General features: G+C 41.4%; 2 protein-coding genes, 3 long non-coding RNA genes and 2 other non-coding genes across 7 annotated transcripts in view; 4 read left to right on the forward strand and 3 right to left on the reverse strand.

The window, feature by feature from the left end:
• The window catches only part of TRIM66 (tripartite motif containing 66), a 61890-nt gene extending 60866 nt beyond the window's left edge, over positions 1-1024 (reverse strand). Inside the window, exon 1 of the mRNA XM_087950928.1 lies at positions 844-1024. The gene's annotated coding sequence lies outside the window, so the exon portion shown is untranslated. The remainder of the gene's footprint in view (positions 1-843) is intronic.
• Positions 1-18847, forward strand: part of LOC148133308 (uncharacterized) — a 188595-nt gene that overhangs the window by 135875 nt on the left and 33873 nt on the right. The window lies entirely within an intron of this gene.
• On the forward strand, positions 2603-4682 carry LOC148133309 (uncharacterized). The gene is made up of 2 exons (XR_015746657.1): positions 2603-2760; positions 4558-4682. It is a non-coding gene; the product is annotated as an uncharacterized LOC148133309 (long non-coding RNA).
• LOC113412631 (small nucleolar RNA SNORA3/SNORA45 family) lies at positions 3284-3414 on the forward strand. The gene has a single exon (XR_003370953.2). It is a non-coding gene; the product is annotated as a small nucleolar RNA SNORA3/SNORA45 family (small nucleolar RNA).
• RPL27A (ribosomal protein L27a) lies at positions 7369-13789 on the reverse strand. Its single transcript, XM_026668351.2, has 5 exons — positions 13694-13789; positions 13058-13121; positions 11638-11713; positions 10633-10807; positions 7369-7560 (listed from the first exon to the last, which is right to left on the reverse strand). The coding sequence occupies exons 1-5, from the start codon at positions 13694-13696 to the stop codon at positions 7432-7434; spliced, it is 447 nt and encodes a 148-aa protein (XP_026524136.1). The 5' UTR covers positions 13697-13789; the 3' UTR covers positions 7369-7431.
• Positions 11210-11341, reverse strand: LOC113412632 (small nucleolar RNA SNORA3/SNORA45 family). The gene has a single exon (XR_003370954.1). It is a non-coding gene; the product is annotated as a small nucleolar RNA SNORA3/SNORA45 family (small nucleolar RNA).
• Positions 13835-18847, forward strand: part of LOC148133310 (uncharacterized) — a 28998-nt gene continuing 23985 nt past the window's right edge. The window contains exon 1 of the long non-coding RNA XR_015746658.1: positions 13835-13912. This is a non-coding gene — a long non-coding RNA (uncharacterized LOC148133310). The remainder of the gene's footprint in view (positions 13913-18847) is intronic.

Below are 18847 nucleotides of genomic sequence, written 5' to 3' on the forward strand. Positions count from 1 at the left end.
GGATGCAAGTAAACAAAGGCGTTTGTTCCGCAACAGTGCAATACCACTTTTATCTTCTGGACCTCCCCACCTTGAATTCCATGAAGATGCCTCCCCCTAAAACCTATCAAGATCCCACTCAAAATACATTCCTGTTCCTTATGCTCTTTCTGCAACTGATCACTAAGTAATTTTTGAACATTCCTCATCTCTAGGGTAAATGATCTTTCTAGGCTATGAACATGTCGGCTATGAAGGTAATGTAGATTACTATAGAGTGTGGCAAATATAACCTATTATCACCATCCTTACCCTTGTTAGAACTGGGAATCAATTCCGACAAACAGAATAATAAACACATACTAGACCAACCATATGCAATAATTTATCATTTTAACTGTAAATGAGAAAAGTGTAGCTGATTCTCCATTATCATCTCTTTCATACTGCCTGTAATCTCAGTTAAGTAAAACTCTTCCATGTTTTCTTTCCTCTCCATGCTGCTAACATATTAATTAGAGTTTTGCACCTGGTGCCTTGCATGGGCCTATGAGAATATAACTGTTGATTGATTCTTCTCTCTCCTTTCTCCTCGCCTCATTTCCTTTTAAAAAAATATATTTGAATTTAAAAAAGAAAAAAAACAAGGACATAGAATTATTAACAGATTCTATCTCCCCTTTCCTACCTTGTTCAAGCATTCTGGTTTTGATTGGTTAGTAATTTGTAATTACTAATTTTAAACCAAACATTTTAAAATATTATTATTTCTGTTAATCAGTTTTCTTATTAGTTTCAAAAAAAAGAAAAAAAGCAAATCCCACACAGATCTAATGTGAATACGTGCAGCATATTTATACTCACATTTGCAGCTTTGCACTTGGTTTTGACCACAACAGTTCACAGCTCACAGCCGTGAATTGTAGAAGCTGTTCTTTATTTTAAAAAGTAGCCTAGGGATTTAGTGTTCAGAGATACTACAGGGAAAAGCAATCCCAAACACGCACATAATAATATAGTAGAGTGTGAACTCAATACAAGATGTATTACAGTGTTATCCTGTTTTCAAATGACAGTCACTCAGTTCAGGTTAAGTTTGCTATTAGATTCCTTTTGCTGGCAAAACAAAAAACACACTAAAATAGTATACGTGCATGATTTAATGTTATATTTTTGTGGCTTTATATAATACTGATATAATTGTTAGACTTGTGTATATTAGCATAAATATAAAAATGAATAAAGTTGAAGATTTTGTATGTAAATATCAAGCAGTTGTTTAATAAATGTCCACAAAACAGAAAATAAAAGTGTTTCCATTGGATTCAATGAAAAGTCCAAGATTCTCTTCTTTTTTCTTAAACTGACATGCTAAAACAGCGACAGGAATTTGACTCAGTATCAAATCATGTAGGAATAACTTCCAAAACATAATGCAAAATATTTTTTCAGGATGTAAATTTTAGGTCTACATCCTCCTCGTCATAATGAAAATACCAAGAAAAAGAGAACTCAGAATAAATAATAAAGGTTGAAAACACAATGTTTATTTTTACATGAATTCACCGAACCATGCAAATGCCTGATAATGAGCCCTAATTCTAACATGGAAATTCAGAATTAGGCTTCTAAATTATGGTGTGTTCTTCATATTTTGATCTACAAATCTTATCAGAGATAGGAGGACTTTCGATATAGAGTAATTAAGTTCTATAAAGATGATAGCAGGTCCAAGGCCCTTCTAAAGTACTTTTATTTTGGTGCATCAGGAGAATAGCGGGAAGGGGAAATACTTATACAGGCATCCTCAACTTATGATCATAATGGCCCATTATAGTCATCAGTCATGGAAATTATAAAGTAGATCACCATGTGACCCACTTTATAATTGTAAAACAGTTGTTGTAAAACAAAGGTTGCAGTTGTAAAGTGAACCCATTGTGCGCCATCGGTCATTTTTGGCAAAAGCCAGGTTAGGGCAAAAATATTGTACAACCGGGTCAGAATGCTGCAAACAGCCATCAAAGCAGAAAAGTAGCTGAGCTCCTGACATAGGATCACATGGCCATGGAGACAGGTGACTATTGAAACTTCAGAACCAAGTTGTAAATATCTTTATGGGCCCCTGATATAGCTTCAACTGATTGCTGAGCAATCAACCACAAGTTAAGGACATCTGTACAACATATTTACTTAATAATGGATGCATTTATTAAAATATCTTATCAGGCAGCCAGTAAGGAAGCCTAAATAATCACCATACCATATTATTCCTGAAAGAATCCCTGTGTATATATATCTGCCATTCGCAGCTTAGTAAGAGTGGTATTTTTATAAATGCAACTAAACGACGAGGAACTGCTTAAGAAATGACTTCAGCTTAATAGGAGCTGAAGTTGGAGTTTAACTTCTCGCCTCAAAACAGCTGCTTTGTATTCTCCCACATGACTTATCCGATCGCATCAAAAATGCCGGCTGAGAGCGCGCGATTGACATCATTGTTATTGTGAGAGAGAAAGGCGGAGTCTCGAGACCAGCAACGTACAACCGAAAGGAACCATGGGGAACGTCTCTAATTTCTACCATAGAGTTACCACGGGCTAGCACGACTTGTCACTTTACAGACCATAGCGACTCCCGGCGCTTTCCTGGCATTATCGGATGTTGAGTGACTGTGCTTCCCTTTCCCGCGTCTTTTCTCCTAGAGCATGCTGGGAAATGTTCTTAAAGAAAACCGTCTTCCGTTTTATTGGTCTTTCCTGTGCAGCGCTTGGCAACGTGGTAAGTCTCGGCGGGGGCTGTTAGAGAGAATGCAAATAATCAGCGTCGGTTGGTTTTATTTAATTCTTTTAAAAAGAAAAAAATCGGTGGTATTGTGTTACATACGTTAGATTTTTGTGAACACGGAAAGCTAAAACAACACCCTAGGACTACCAGTCAGCTATGATATGGTGGAAAAGATATTTTTTAAAAATTATTTAAATGAGATCAATTAAAAATTAAATATTGCGCTTCTGTAGAAAAAGAAATAACGATGGCCAAAATAGTGGGTTTTCAGGACGATTTCCAAGATTCAGCGTAAACCTGGAGCAGCGTAGTTTTGCACACAAAAGTTTTATATCTTTCCTTTCAAACCAAAACATGAACAATAGTCCTGCTTTTCTACTGCTTTTGACAAAAACTGATTTCTATTTTTGCTCTGCTTCTTTTGAACGCTGCAACCAATAAGACATTCATAATATGTACCATGATTACAGGTGGAATTCATCTAGTAGGCTGAAAGTCTTTTTAGCAAGAAATTGTGATCGAGACTAAGAGTCACATCTAGATGCCATCAGTCGTCATGGTGTGCTATAGTCCTCGAAGAATAATAACTGACCTTTATTCACTGACTCTGATTCATTAGCAGAGCCAGCTGCCAGGTTGGTAACAGATATGAATTATAACAAACTTGCACTGTATTGCTGGGAATAGGAGATACTTTCTGATGAAAGTAGTATACACTTAAAATGTAAAAACAAAATGGAGAGCAAAAAGGACAGGCCTATTTTGCTTTCTAAAAAAAACCAGTTCTCCAAAAAGGGAATAAAATACTAGAACTACTTCAGTTATGTTATTTGTAAATGTAAATAAATTATTTAAAAAAGCTATTGCTTGGTAGTGAGGTAACCGGATTGTGTTCCAAAATGGGCTTGACCCATACCTGAAATTATGCCCCAAAATATGGATAGTTTCTATAGATTCTATGAGCGATTAAAATTATTTCAGATGTTTTCAAATAGGCATTGATTTTGATTTCTTTTTAACGTACTGTAGTTAGAAAATTTAAAAATTATCAGTGAATCAGGATTTGCCTACTTATATGTTTGCATAGAATTCTCCATAGAATTACAGAATCTAGATTAGGGGTCTCCAACCTTGGCCACTTTTAAGACTTGTGGACTTCAACTCTCAGAATTCCTCGGCCAGCTAATGCTGAGGAATTCTGGGAGTTGAAGTCCACAAGTCTTAAAGTGGCTACGGTTGAAGACCCCTGATCTAGATTGCCTTATGTATTTCTGTAGATATTAGCATATCAGGTTTTGTTAGATTTGTTACATTGTTTAGCAAACAGTATGAAATCTGATTGCAATACCTTTTCTTTCCATAGAGCTAGAGTTGCATTGCAATATATTTTGCTATGCTATGATTCCTGTAGGAAGACTACTAATCTTAATACATTGCCACCCCCTTCAGCAGTCTCATCCAGCGCCACTAGTGCCACTGAGAAATGCCACCCAATTCCCCACACCAGCCAACCACAGTACAATCATTGTGCAAAACCCCAGTTGCCCCACCACTATGTTCTCCAGAAGTTCTTGATGCCTAGCTTTACTTTCCCATTAACCCAACCATTTTTCTCCTGCCTGCTCATGAGGCATGCCCTATTTGGACAAAGAGTGGACCATGTGACTTGGGAGAAGTAGCCTCAGGAGGAAGACCTGGTGTAGCCAGCTACAAACTGATAGACACAATAGCCTGATTATATATTGGTAAATTGATAGATTGAATACTGACTTTTGATATTTTTTTTCCCAGGGTTACTACAGAATCGGTGAAAAGAAGGTGTTTTAGTAATTGACTACAGAATTTATCTGCTGCTGACAAACTGATGTACAGTATTTCAAAGTTTTATATTCCAATAAAGATATATAAAAATTGAAGATTGATTTCTGCTTAATTATTTGGGCATCAGATTCTGAAAGGTGAAATGAAATTTCCATGTTCTACAACTTTAGTTGTCAATATCCTGTTTTATTTATAAAGTAAGATGATGTTTAAGACGTTATTATTTATTTATTTATTATGGAGAACCAGTCTGGTGTAGCAGTTGAAGGCATCAGGCTAGAAACTGAGACCATGTACCCCTTCAGGCACAAAGCAAACTGGGTTGGCCTCGGACCAATTTCTCTCCTTCAGCTCTAGAAAGGAGGCGGTGAGGAATAGATAGAAGAAACTGCAAAGTTCAAAGTTTATAAAAATATATCCCACAATGGTTCCCCTGAAATTAGTATTTAGAAATGCGCTTGGCAGGCGGGTGCGAACCCGTGGCTCACTTTCCCGGCTCTGCCCAGCCCGCCCGGCTCTGGTGCGGCCCTGGCAGGATGAGCCCAGGGCCCAGCGGGGAGGCGCTCGCTGGCTTGGCCAGAGATCTGCCGCCAGGCAGGAGGGCCCGCCTGTCAGCTGTGCTGGGCGCCCCAGGTGAAGCTCTTCGCGCTCTGCCTGGTGCCAGGCAGAAATGGTGGCTGGGCGCTTCTCCCGGGGTGAGCCAATCCTGCACTGCGGCCCCGGGAGATTTGCCTCCCCACGTGGGGTTGGGCTGCCCTCTCAGGCAGGGGAGGCTTTGTAGTAGGGCGTCATTTTTAAAAGAATGGGCTTTGCCTTCGAACGATGCCCGGGAAGGCGGCGACAGGAGTGCCTGAAGCTGAATGTCTCCGCTGGGCTCCGGTTGCAGGAAGCCCTGGCTGGCCGCACATGGCTGCACCAAATGCCACAGCTTTGCTCTAAATGCCGCAGCAGCACGGGGAGAAGGGAAAGCAACAGTGGCGGAAGTTCTCCCGATACGAAGTGCCCCACCAACGCCGAGGTCAACGCAGGCAGCACCATATCCGAGTGTGCAACAAAAGTACTTCCTAACGGCAAGCTCCCCAACCATTCCCCCCCCCCCCATTTTGCATGTTTTAATATAGGCCTTAAATTGGGGGGAGGGGCTTAATTTCATTTCATGCCTATAAAACATATTGGGACTTCCTATTGGGGAGGCTGTATTGTTGGAGAAACACGGTAGTGTCCATACAAGCCTGAAATCGTAGCTAATCAGAAGTCAGTAATGTTACACTAATTGCAAAAAGACAAGTTTTTTTTCCATCAGTAGAATTATTTTAAAGTTATAGAAAATTAATTGCCCTTTGTATTCTGCACTGGTCATCACCTGTAGTATTCTTACATTCTGGGCACATCACATTGGATCCATATCACTAATAACCTAGTTGTATTTTCCTAATGGTCTGTCAACAGTTACCAACTGGTTAAAAATTATTTGGGGGAATAATATGCAACCCCTTTGACCAGAAAGTGCTAATATCCCAAGTCATTATATATTTGTTTTCTTAATCTGCTACAGATCACACAGCATTTATATTTTCTCACAAACTTTTGTTATAACATTCCTATTCCTTAGCAATTCTATGCTTGTTTCTATTTCCTGTCTTAATCTACAATCTTCCTATTAACATAAATTTACAACTTTATGTTCTACATCAACATTCCTGTTTCTAGTTCTGTCTTAACTTTTTCAGTCTTTCCTTTTCTCCCTACCAAGTCCAGTTCTTGCAATAGCCAATCTCAGTCCATTTGAATGTGAAAATGCTTTTTTGCTCTTCTGGCCTTGTGAATATTCTCTTCCACCACCACCCCATCTCTGCCTTTTCAGGAATAGATTTGTCAATTCTGATTCTGAGTTGCTACACACTAGGCTTGCAGGCTGATTCAGACTCTTGCTCTTCCCACTCAGCTCCCTCAGCTAGTCTTGCCATTTTCTTTTGCTGTAGAAAGATTGCTGCTGAGATATTGCCTTTGTGTTCTTTTCCTTTTCTGTCATCTCCTGGGCTTGACTCCTTTCTTGCTTTCTGTTCCATTGTGAGAAGTCTCCAATTAAAGATGGTGGTGTCATTTCAACCCTCCTTCCCATGTAGCACCAAAATCCAATCCCAGGAGAAATGTCTGCTCGTTCTGAGTGGTGTGTTCATTCTTGCACACCTCACTAGCTTCTTCACCATTAACTAGGCAGATCGAGGTGGCTACAGCTGTACAAGACATTTGATTTGCCTTGGGTGCAGTTTTGCATTTGTAATACTTACTTTTTCAGCTTTTTCTCTAAGGGATAGATTTAATTCTACCCAACACTGTCAACATAGGGTTTAAGATAAATTGGGGATGTCCTCTACTGCCACAAAACATATAATATTCAGAATAAAATAGCAATGGATAATTGGAATTGGAATAAAATCCCATGTTAAAGTGGGTAATTGTTTTTATTTAGAAAAGATTGTGATGCAAATACATTTAAGTTCTAGGGACAATATATATAAATGACTGGCCAATTTTCTATTATCCCACATGCAAGATAATTAACATGGAATATTCTGCTCTAAGCACTAGGAAAAGTCCTAATTATAATTTTGATAGTGGAATCAATTAACTAGGGAGGTGGTGGTTTCTTAGTTCATCAATGAGAACTCAAATCTGGAAATTGGATTTGTGGCCTAAATGTCATCTTTCAGGTCTACATTTCTTCTCAAAATCAACTTTTTAGTATTGAATATAATTGAGAGAATATTCAGATGAAAAATCATTCCAACATTTGAAAGTTTATTCATGCCTGAGACTCGAGTTTGCATACATATATAAACTTTATGCTACTAGAACACAGGCTCCTCCAACTTCCTTGATTTTTTCTTCTGCTCTTCGGCTGAAGAATTTTGCTTTCACAATGACAGGCTGCTTGGGCAGCTTTCCTTTGCCCAGGACTTTGTAATACCCCTGAAAAATATCAAAATAAAAGTTAACATGTAGTCTCTTGAAGTCATTACTCATGGTGTCAATAAAATTAATGGACAGGTTTTTAAAATATTGTATATCAATTCTTATAATTGATATCTTTATGGATTTATTGGGAGGGGGAAGTATTGATCAGCAGTTCTCTTTAGTTTGTGTATACAATTTATTGGAAGGTTGGCAGTCCAAGATCAAAGCACTACTAACAGAGTTAAGTTCCCATTTTGCCCCAGCTCCTGTCCACCTAAGAGTTCGGAAGCAAGAAAATGCAAGTAGATAAATAGGTGCCCCTTCAGTGGGAAGGTGTACCTTGGCATATAGTCATGGACCATAAAATAGTCTTTGACAATGCTTGTTCCCTCATCTAGGAAATACCAGGTGAGCACTGCCCCCTAGAGTTGGAGACAACTTGACAAGGGAAACCTTTGTCTTTTAAAGCAGCGGTCCCCAACCACCAGTCCGCGGACCGGTACTGGTCCGCGGAACAACTCCTACCGGGCCGCTGGCTTGCTAAGCGCCGCCATCTTTTTGATGAAAAAGTGCTTCCGGTGAGCTTTTCCGGTAGAAAGCTCACCGGCCGTTCATCAAAAAGACCACGCTTTCTGAAAGCCATTTAAAAAAGATGGCGGCGCCCATCTGATGCTCGTGGTCACGGGCACTTTTCATCAAAGATGCGCGCCCAGCTGCACCGCGCGCGCCAGCTGATGCCGGTACCGGGCCGCGGTGTCAAAAAGGTTGGGGATCACTGTTTTAAAGCATAATTGTATTTGAATAAGAGTGTACTGTTTCTCATTTTACCCAGTTTCATTTTTGTTGAAGATGACTATTATAGCCCCAAGTTTGAATTCTCATCAAAATCTCGAAAAATATTTACATTTCAATTTGTAAAATCATATAATCTCTAAAGTAAAATAGAGATGTTTGGATCTGGATGGACTTCGCCTTAATCAAGACTGAGTGGGCTATGGCTGTTTGCCCCACTTCCCCCAGGGTTGAGGATATTTTTATCACTGGTATTGGATGGATAAGTTACTCTTCTCCATTTAAGACTGATGCACAACTTGGGTGGTCCTCTTGGATTCACAGCTTTTGCTTAATGGCAGCTATGGCCAGAAGGTCCTTTACATTAGTCTATCTTGTGCACTGGATGTACCCTTCCCTCAACCAGCAGGCCCTTCAGACAGTCACTTACTTATGCCTCTGTCAGTTCACAACAGGACTGTTACAATGTGGGACTGCCCTGGAAGATCACCCAGAACCTAAAGCTACCGTATTTGCCGGCGTATAAGACGACTGGGCGTATAAGACGACCCCCAACATTTCCACTCAAAATATAGAGTTTGTTATATACTCGCCGTATAAGACTACCCCTCTTCCACACACCTTCCACTTTTGCACTTTTTTTTTTTTTTTTGACGCACTTTTCTGCTTTGGACAATTTTGAAATGAGCTAATCCAATTTTGAACCAAGAATATGCAAATAGCTATGGAGTTTAGAAATGAGTTTTAAAAATATTTTTCATTGCTTACCATTAAGCGTAAAATATGTTGTAAATAAAATGAGAACACAGGAAACGTTTCTTCTCAATACAGCTGATCTCTCTCTCTCTCTCTCTCTCTCTCTCACACACACACACACACCAAAAACCCGGACACTGAAAAGGCTGCCAAGGAACAGTATATTCAATGCCTTCTCTTTAATCAAGAAACAAGGAATTCCTTAGAATCTTTTTTTTCCCCAAGTGGCCCTCTTTAAAAAAAAAAATGGAGGTAACACTTTCATTCAAAAAGTCTTCCAGTATCTGGAGTCGCTCAGACATATTGAAGTGAGGCAGGAGAGTAAGTGAAATTTGAAATGATCCAGCTACCGCTTCTTCCCCTCCCGCCCGAAGGCCATTATCTCCACGTCCAAAACGAACGAGGGGAGGCAAAGAAGCCAAACACGCTAAAAAGGATCTCTTTATTTTCCTAGCACAAGGTCACACCTACTTTTCCGCATTCAAAGGACAACCTCTCCTCACCACCACCACACACACACACACACACACACACCCCAATACCCGCAAACAATGTTCTGGGCATTAATCACCATTGCTACATTAACCTGGTAAATTTATACCCTGCCTCCCCAGTGTTGCTTTGACGGCAGGATTTCACACAGCGGGCGCTCGCTCGCTCTTCTCCGCTCTCCCACCGTTCGCACATGTTGGAAGCACCGTAAAACCTGATAACCCACCCGGGGCTCCCCATCCTTAACTACAGCCGTCCGCATGCAAAACCTGCGTGCAAAAAGAAAAAAAAGAAAAAGAAAAGTACGCCGCACGTGAGGATCTTCGAATCTCTCTCCCCACACCGCTAAGGAAGGAAGAGGGGGGAAAGGTTGCGCAGCGCGTGGCGAGTGACACCCGCCACACACACACACACACACCGCCCCCAGCCTCCCTCCCGGCTGCAACTCAAGCTCGGGAGTCGGTCCTCCCGGCGTATAAGACGACCCCCACTTGGAGGCATGTTTTCAGGGCAAAAAGTCGTCTTATACGCCGGCAAATACGGTAGTTCAAAATGCAGTGGTAACACTGCCTATGTCATCACTGCTATGTGAGCTGCATTGGCTGCCATATGGATCTGGGTGCAATTTATGCTTGTTACCTATAAATCCATTCCTAACACGGGGCCTGTTATCCTAGTTAACAGGCCCCCATTTGTCTCGATATGTTTGGGTACAGCAAGTGCATTCAAGGTCTCCTCTATTAAATATTGTCATCTTGTGGGACAAGTAAGTGTGCTTTCCCTGTTGCTGCCTCGTCCTCCAGAATATCCCCCAAAATATACATCCAGTGCTCACTCTCCTGGCTATAGAAGAATGTTAAGATCTGGTTCTGTTCCAAGGCCTGGGATAAGTGTGTGTGTGTGTTTGTGTGTGTGTGTGTGTGTGTGGTGGGGGGAGATGTCATATTTGTATTGCTTTGTTTTTAGTTCAGGCTATAAGCTGCTCATTTACTGGAATGGGAAAACATAATATATAGGAATTTTCAAAAAACAGATGACACCACTTACAGAGCGTACAACATCAATAACTGGAGCTAGTCCTGCTGGATTTTTAGCATAATTCAGCCTTGTCTGCTCACTAACAAGCGTCCAGAGCTTATCCAGATTCACTGTTGGGCAGAAGTGCTGGTTTTTTTTCAAGTGGTAATGTCTCATACCAACCTTTCCAAAATAACCAGGGTGGCTAGAGAAAAAAAATTGCATGCAAAGTAAATTTACTGGCCAATGCATTATGATACTCACAGGTAACCTTAACTAGAAAATACAAAAGACATCCATCCATCATCTAATTTATTGGCACCCGGCTTAGCACAGGGTATTCTATAATATATAGAAGAAATCCCTTTTGTCTTCAGTTCATGACTTAAATGTCATAATAAAGCTTGTAAAATCTTCAACACATAAAATCTAATTAATTATATTAATATGGTTATTACAAACTTATTTCCTGTACTCGATGCTATTCCCCTCCATCTACTATGCCTAGATGCCATTCCTACTTCCAAGTAGAAATACCAGGGTCCATCAATAGCTAGTTACATCATTTCGTTTTAGAAAATATGTAATTTCTTAACCATTCAGAACCTTCTGTTACTAACCCTGGTGGCTGACTGTGTTGGGAAAGAGACAGACAGTGAATAAAGGTCAGTTGTTACTCTCTGAGTACAATAGCACACCATGATCACTGGCAGTACCAAGATGTGACTCTAGTCTCAGCTATTTGTAAGTTACTTCTCATAATAAATTATAAATGACAACTGCAATCCTAAACCTTTTATTAAAGTTTTATTAAAACAATTTTAGATGTGATGAACTGTGCAATTTCCATCACCTGGCCAGAAAACTCAAATAATGAGTAAATATCATAGCACTGTGTACAGCTTTGTTTCAGTAAATAGGTAACAAAATATATCCAGGATATGAAAGCTGATCTTGGTTCATAATGTAGATCTGCTCTTCGTATTCAGAAACCTAAAAAAGGCTGTTATGAGATAAAAAGGGAAAGGAGCTTACTATTTGTCAAAGTTAATTCTATGGTGGTGCATACCGCCAGCATTTCCACGGCCTCCTGGATGTTTTCTGTGTTTGCCTATGACAAACAACAAAAGTTATTAATTGGAATTTGGTCTAGAAAAGTTATTCAGTCTAGAATACTACTTAATTTGTTGATTTTAGCCTTCTTTTAATGCCTGAGTGTCCAACCTTGGCAATTTTTAAGATTTCCAATGCTGGCTGGGGAATTCTGGAAGTTTAAGTCTACAAGTCTTAAAAGTTGCCACGGTTGGACACACATTTGTTTTAATATAATAATTACCATTTAAGTTTCATTCCAATAAATCATGTAGATACTTTGAATCTGCACTGATAACACAGCAATCACTGTCACAGATGTGAAGACTTGGAATATCTAGACAGAACTGTTTTTGTGTCTTGCCTTTGAGATTATTAATCCTTCTTCAGAGAAGATAGTACAAAGGCGAGATACGTCGCATGAAGATATTATGCAAACCAATCTACATCAATAGTCAAATCCAACATGAATCTTGACAGCCAAAGATGGAAGCTTGTGGTCTCTTGGAAGTTAGTGTTGTCAGTATAGATAATAGATAATTCTACCAATTCAACAGCCTCTAGAAAAGGAAATTTTTTTATTTTGATCTAGATGATATTGCCATCTTCAGTAAGAGAAGCTTAACTGTGAATTATTCCTTGCTTTTTGGTAACCTCTGCTCTAATTTTCATATACTAAAAGCAAGCATCATATATCTGCTGTTCTCTATGTGTATATAAAACTGTAGCAGCAAATTTATTTACCTAATTATACTGCATTAATTGCACTAATTTTCAGGACTGCAATCTAAAACAACCTTCTGATGTTGTTTGGTAAGTTATTATTTGACTACTGAGTAAATATTTTCATGATTAAAAATGTCTCTCCACTAAATAGTATTTTGTATTGCAGACAAAATCATAAACTACTACTACTGCAATAAAAATATTATAAGGCAGAAAAACATTCATCTCAATTTAAAACACCACAACTCTCAAGACAATACATTCTGAACACGAACAAAATATCCTACATCAGAAGCAAAACAAGGGGCAAATCTGCTTTTTCAAAGGAAGAAATCAAAGACCTACAATGATCCATATTTCGAGTGTTCTCCACCCTAACATTTTTAGATGATAGCAATAGCTAATGGGGCATTTGATACGTCACAAATTTAAGCACATTCATATGACATCTCACCCTCAGTAAATTTCATAATTTTCCCATACAAGGAATTATTACTGTGCATTGTTTAGCCAAAGTAATAATATAAAAAACATTCAAAAAGTGTGTGTGTTTCCCAGGATTTCCAATTTTATAGCATAAGGGAAACAAAATCTGTATTTTCAAAATTTCCAAAACGTTTATATCACTAGTGCTTACCAATACGGCCATGGCCATGACTGACGTGCCCCCTTAGTTTCCTTGTCTTCCTCAGTCTGGAAGGCTTTAAAAATATAAAAAACAAATTTGGTTATAATAAATGCACCCTATTTCTTGAAAAATCCCCCCCCCCCTTTCCTTCGTCCATCTCTGCGGAAGGTTTTCTACAATCTCTATTTATACAAAAAAACAAGATTTTTGCATTGGGTCTGCTTCGTTGATTACGTTTTTTTAAAAATAATAATAAGATGCCTGGAGAAAAAAACAGAGGGAATTTGTTTTGGTGGTGGCAGAAGACACGGCTCTCCGATCACTTTCTTTCAGGGAATGGTGGGCTTCGATCCAACCCCAACAAATAATTAAACCCAAACCCAATAACATGAAAAGTGGGTCGGCTCCCGTCCTTCCACGACCATCTAACGAATGTGGCTTCCCCGCCAGCCCAGCCCAGCCCTCCGCCGGGGAAGTCTCCCGCCCTCAAGGCAACCTCTCCTCCGAATATGGAGACATACAGCCAAAGGGCTGCGCAGCCCCGACAAAAGCAGCAAGCGAAACCCGCGCGGCGTCTCCCTAGCCCGAAGAAAAAGGAGCCAGAAACCCCCCAGCCCAAGACTAACCACGTTGCTCCCGACCTACCATCTTGCTCGATCGGCGACAAAAAGAACGAAGGAAGTTGGAAGCAACGTCTCGCGAGATTTCGCGTCCCTCTCCCGGAAAAGATCTTTTTCTCGCGATCTCTTGAGAGAGAGAGAGAGAGAGAGAGAGAGACGCTCCCGTTTCCGCTTCCGGTTTCTCCGAAATGGGGTTTTCTTTAAACCTGGTAGCATTTTAGGAATTTTGAAAGAATAAGGCTGTGTGAGATAAAAAAAAAATTGTTTCGCTTTCGAGTAATCCTATCCCGTTTTCCTTCCTGTTTTTTTTTAAAATAACTTTTTATGGTGGGTTTGGTTGTTGACTGACTAAATAAAACACTAACGTTGGAAGGTGGAATAGAATAGAATAGAATAGAATAGAATAGAATTTTTATTGGCCAAGTGTCTTTTGGGGGACACACAAGAAATTTGTCTTGGTGCAAATACTCTCAGTATACATAAAAGAAAAGGTACATTCATTAAAAATCAAGAATCATAACGTACAATGATAGTCATAGGGTACAATCAACAATCAAATCATACTAGGAAACAGTCAAGTGGGAGGGGATGGGTAATAAGGAGGGATGAGAAGATTAACAGTAATACCGTGTTTCTTATAAAATAAGGCCAGGTCTTATATGTTTTTGAACCCCGAAAAAACGGCTAGGCCGTCTCTTGGGGGAGACTTAATTTCCCCCCCTTGCATCCTTGTCTAGAGCGCCCTGTGGGCAGCCTCACCATCAGCCGCTCCTAACAAGTGATCATGGCAGAGTGCAGAGAGCTCCCTACTCCCGCCAAACACCTTTGCTGCAGACCCGAGACCTTCGGCGCCCGCCACTGTTGCTTTCCCTTCTGCCCATGCCGCCGCTGCGTTTGGAGCTGCCGCTTCCATGTTTGGAGCGCCACCGCCGCGTTTGGAGTGCCGCCACCATTTGGAGCACTGCCACGTTTGGAGCTGCCACTTCTGCGTTTGAGCTGCCGGCGCGCGTTTGGAGTGCCGCCGCCGTTAGGAGCGGTGCCCCAAACGCGGAAGCGGCAGCTCCAAATGCAGCGGTGATGCTCCAAACAACGGCGGTGCTCCAAACATGGAAGCAGCAGCTCCAAACACAGAAGTGGCAGCTCCAAACACAGCAGCGGGCAGCTCCAAATGGCAGTGGCGCTCCAAATGTGGAAGTGGCAGGTCCAAATGCCGCGGCGGCATGGGCAAAAGGGAAACAACAGCAGCGGGTGCCGAAGGTCTTGGGTCTGCAGCAAAGGTGTTTGACGGGAGTAGGGAGCTCTCCGCGCTCCGCCATGATTGCCCATTAGGAGCAGCTGGGGATGAGGCATGGCTGCCCGCAGGGTGCTCCTAATGGCAAGTCCCCCCGCCCTTCCCCCCATTTCGCATGTTTTAAAATAGGCCTAAATTTGGGGGGAGGGGCTTAATTTAATTTTATGCCTAGAAAACATGCTGGGTCTTCCTATTGAGGGGGCGTATTGTTGGAGAAACACGGTAATAGTGTACACTTTGTAAATAGTTGAACAGTGTTGAGGGAATTATTTGTTTAGCAGAGTGATGGCTTTCGGGAGAAAACTGTTCTTGTGTCTAGTTGTTCTGGTGTGCAATGCTCTATAGCATCGTTTTGAGGGAAGGCGTTGAAACAGTTTATGTCCAGGATGTGAGGGGTCTGTAAATATTTTCACAGCCCTCTTTTTGACTCGTGCAGCATACAGGTCCTCGATTGAAGGCAGGTTGGTAGTAATTGTTTTTTCTGCAGTCCTAATTATCCTCTGAAGTCTGTGTCTGTCCTGTTGGGTTGCAGAACCAAGCCAGTTTTACAGGTGCAGATGATAGACTCAGTAATTCCTCTGTAAAACTGTATCAGCAGCTCCTTGGGCAGTTTGAGCTTTCTGAGTTGGTGCAGAAAGAACATTCTTTGTTGTGCTTTTTTGATGATGTTTTTGATGTTAGGTGTCCATTTTAGGTCATGTGACATAGTAGAACCTAGAAATTTGAAGGTCTCTACTGTTGATACTGTGTTGTCTAGTATTGTAAGAGGTGGTACTATGGGAGGCTTTCTTCTAAAGCCTACCACCATTTCTACAGTTTTGAGTATGTTCAGTTCCAGATTGTTCCGGTTACACCATGAGGCAAGTTGTATAACCTCCTGTGTGTATCCAGATTCATTGTTGTCTCGAATGAGACCAGTCACTGTTGTGTCATCAGCAAACTTCAGTATTTTAACAGATGGATCATTTGAGATGCAGTTATTGGTGTATAGGGAGAAGTGGAGATAGCACACAGCCTTGGGGGGTGCTGTGCTGATTGTACAGGTATCGCATGTGATTCCGCCTAGCTTCACCTGCTACTTCCTGTCTGTTAGGAAGCTTATGATCCACTTACAAATGTGTTCAGGTACCGCTAGTTGGTTTAATTTACTTAAAAGAGTGTCTGGAATGATGGTATTGAATGCTGAACTGAAGCCTACAAAGAGGACCCTTGCGTAGGTATTTGGAGATTCAAGGTGTTGTAGGATGTAATGCAGAGCCATGTTAACAGCATCATCTGTTGATCTATTTGCTCGATATGCAAACTGCATGGGATCTAACAGCGGATCAGTGATGGTTTTCAGGTGGGACAGCACAAGCCTTTCAAAGATTTTCATAACTACAGATGTTAGAGCAACTGGTCTGTAGTCATTCAGTTCCTTGATGGAGGGCTTCTTTGGCACTGGGATGATAGTAGAGCGTTAGAAGCAAGAAGGAACACAGCACATCTCTAGTGGTCTATTGAAGATTCAGGTGAAGATGGGGGCCAATTGGTCAGCACAGACTTTTAAGCAAGAAGGAGTCATCTTGTCTGGCCCTGGTGCTTTTCCTGGCTTCTGTCTGTGTAATAGATCTTGCACTTCTTTTTCTATGATCACCAGAGGTTGTGAGCCCAATGGATTGGGGCCAGTTGTAGGAGGCTTCACTGTTGTTGGTGTGTTTGAGATGTGGGTTGTGGAGATAGGTGGCTGTAGGGCTGTTAAATTTCTTGGGGATAAATCGAGGTGAAAAGTTTGGCAGTGGGCATAATTTTAATTTGCTTTATTTATAAACAAGTGCTTCAAAGAAGACGCAGTGTAAAAGCTCTTCTGCCCTGCTTTTCTTTCAACCCAAGGAATGCGATCCGCTTCTCAAAAGCTGCCTTTCTAAAGTAATCCGCCACTGCAATCGGACATTAATCGGACATCTCATGGGTAGCCCCTAATGCAAGGGGTCTGTAAATTTGGCAACTTTTAAGGCTTGCGGACTTTAACTCCCAGAATTCCCCAACGAGCATTGCTGGCTGGGGAATTCTGGGAGTTGAAGTCCACAAGTTTTAAAAGTTGCCAAGTTTGGAGAGTTCTGCCCCTAATATAATCCTTATTACTCTTCCACTATTTCTTGAATTTCTGACCCTTACACATCCTTTAGAGCAGTGGTCGCCAACTGGTGGGCCGCAGCCCAATGGTGGTCCGTGAGAAAATTTTGGTGGTCCGCAGAGAAATGTCACCCCCCCAAAAGCAATTGATCCAGGCTACGCGGGAACACAAGGCTTGCGTCGCCTGTATTGCGGGCAACACAAGGTAGTGAGGGGAGGGGGGAAAGGGTGGAGGGGGGAACTTGCCCCACTCACCCCACGCGCCTTGCCTGGGCACCGGGCTGCTTCTTTCCACTTCTTTCTTCTGCTTTTGGCTGCATGCAAGGAAAGCAGCAAAGTTTTTCTTTCTCTCCTCCAAACTTCACCAGAAATGGGTCTTTGGGGACCCTGCAAGGCATTATGCTCCAAGAGGCTGTGCCAGCAAAGACTCATTTCTGGCGGAGTTTGGGGGAGAGAAAGAAAGACTTCTGCTACTTTTCTTGCATGAAGCCAAAAGTCTCACTCTCACTCTCTCTCCCCGATAAGAGCTGGAAACGGTATCCTCTGATCCCAAATAAAGAATGATTGATCAGTAGGAAAACGGGGTTTTTTGGGGATTTTCCCACGGTCTCTGCCGGCAGAGACCCTCTGTCTCCCTCTCCCCCCCCCCCCGAGAACGGAGCTGAAAAGCAAATTAAGAATATGGCTGCCTTGGAGGGGGTGTGGGGGTGAGGGACCTGTGTGTGTGTCTTTCTCTCCCACCAATGTCAGCAAGCCACCGTCCCATCAAAATTCATATTAGTGGTCCCCGAGATTTAAAATGATAAGCTTGGTGGTCCCTGAGGTCCAAAAGTTTGGCGACCCCTGCTTTAGAGGACAGTTAATGTGGGTTCCTCGGAAACGCTTAATCCAGGGGTCTTCAAACTTGACAGCTTTAAGACTTGTGGACTTCAACTCCCAGAATTCCTCCTCCAGTCATGTTAGCTCAGGAATTCTGGGAGTGGAAGTCCACAAGTCTTAAACTTGCCAAGTTTGAAGATGTTTGATTTAATCCATAGTCTGATTTCTCTTAAGAGACCTCTTAAGGGACCTACATTAAATAAATCTAATCCTGTTCCCTGTGTGACTTTTAAAAATATCAATTAAATCATTGCCCTCACCGGAGCATCAAACAGCAAAAATCCGACTACAGGAATTTACATTGATTGAACTCTCGCTATGCCCCATTTCCCCTTCTGTCCATGTGCGTGATATATAATGGCAAGTCCTAGCTGGATCATTTGGGGCTTGCAGAGGCCAGTCAAGGGGCAAAGTTCAGAGCAGGTTTTGACAGTGCTCCTCTTGTACAGCCTCCTGTACAGGACTTTAAAATGATTATCACTTCTCTATAGAACTTGCCTTTCTAAATGTTGACAACTTTAAGATATGTAACTTTTTAACTCCCAGAATTCCCCAGTTGGCCAACTACAGTGTGAACTGTTTGCTCCATTCCCTGCCGGGGTATACATTTGTTCTTACTATACATAGTTCTTACCATTAAAGAGACAGAATGAAAGAAGCATTGAGCATTACTGAAGAAACAAGCAACAGTCTACAGTAATGCTCAATGCTTCTTTAATTGCCAGGTTTCTGCCTAGCTTTAGATCAAACACTGTGGAGTTGACATCTCGCCTAAAGCTCAGTAAAACTTCTGATGAAATGGAATATCTGGCCTTGGCTGTGGCTCTGGTGCAAGTTTAGCAAACTCAATGGCTATCTTACCTGCTCTAAAAAGGGAGGGTTAATATATCACAT

This window comes from Notechis scutatus, chromosome 1, assembly GCF_049901735.1.
Source record: "Notechis scutatus isolate UNSWTSFEM ecotype Mainland chromosome 1, rNotScu1.2, whole genome shotgun sequence".
NCBI lineage: Eukaryota > Metazoa > Chordata > Lepidosauria > Squamata > Elapidae > Notechis > Notechis scutatus.

Bases quoted from the DNA above. Each gene is read 5' to 3' on its own strand.
- RPL27A (XM_026668351.2), bottom strand. The intron at 11,714-13,057 runs GTAAGCACTAGT...TGTTTGTCATAG, and splicing joins TCATGGCCATGGCCGTATTG to GCAAACACAGAAAACATCCA. The intron at 7,561-10,632 runs GTAAGTGGTGTC...GATATTTTTCAG, and splicing joins TTATTGATGTTGTACGCTCT to GGGTATTACAAAGTCCTGGG.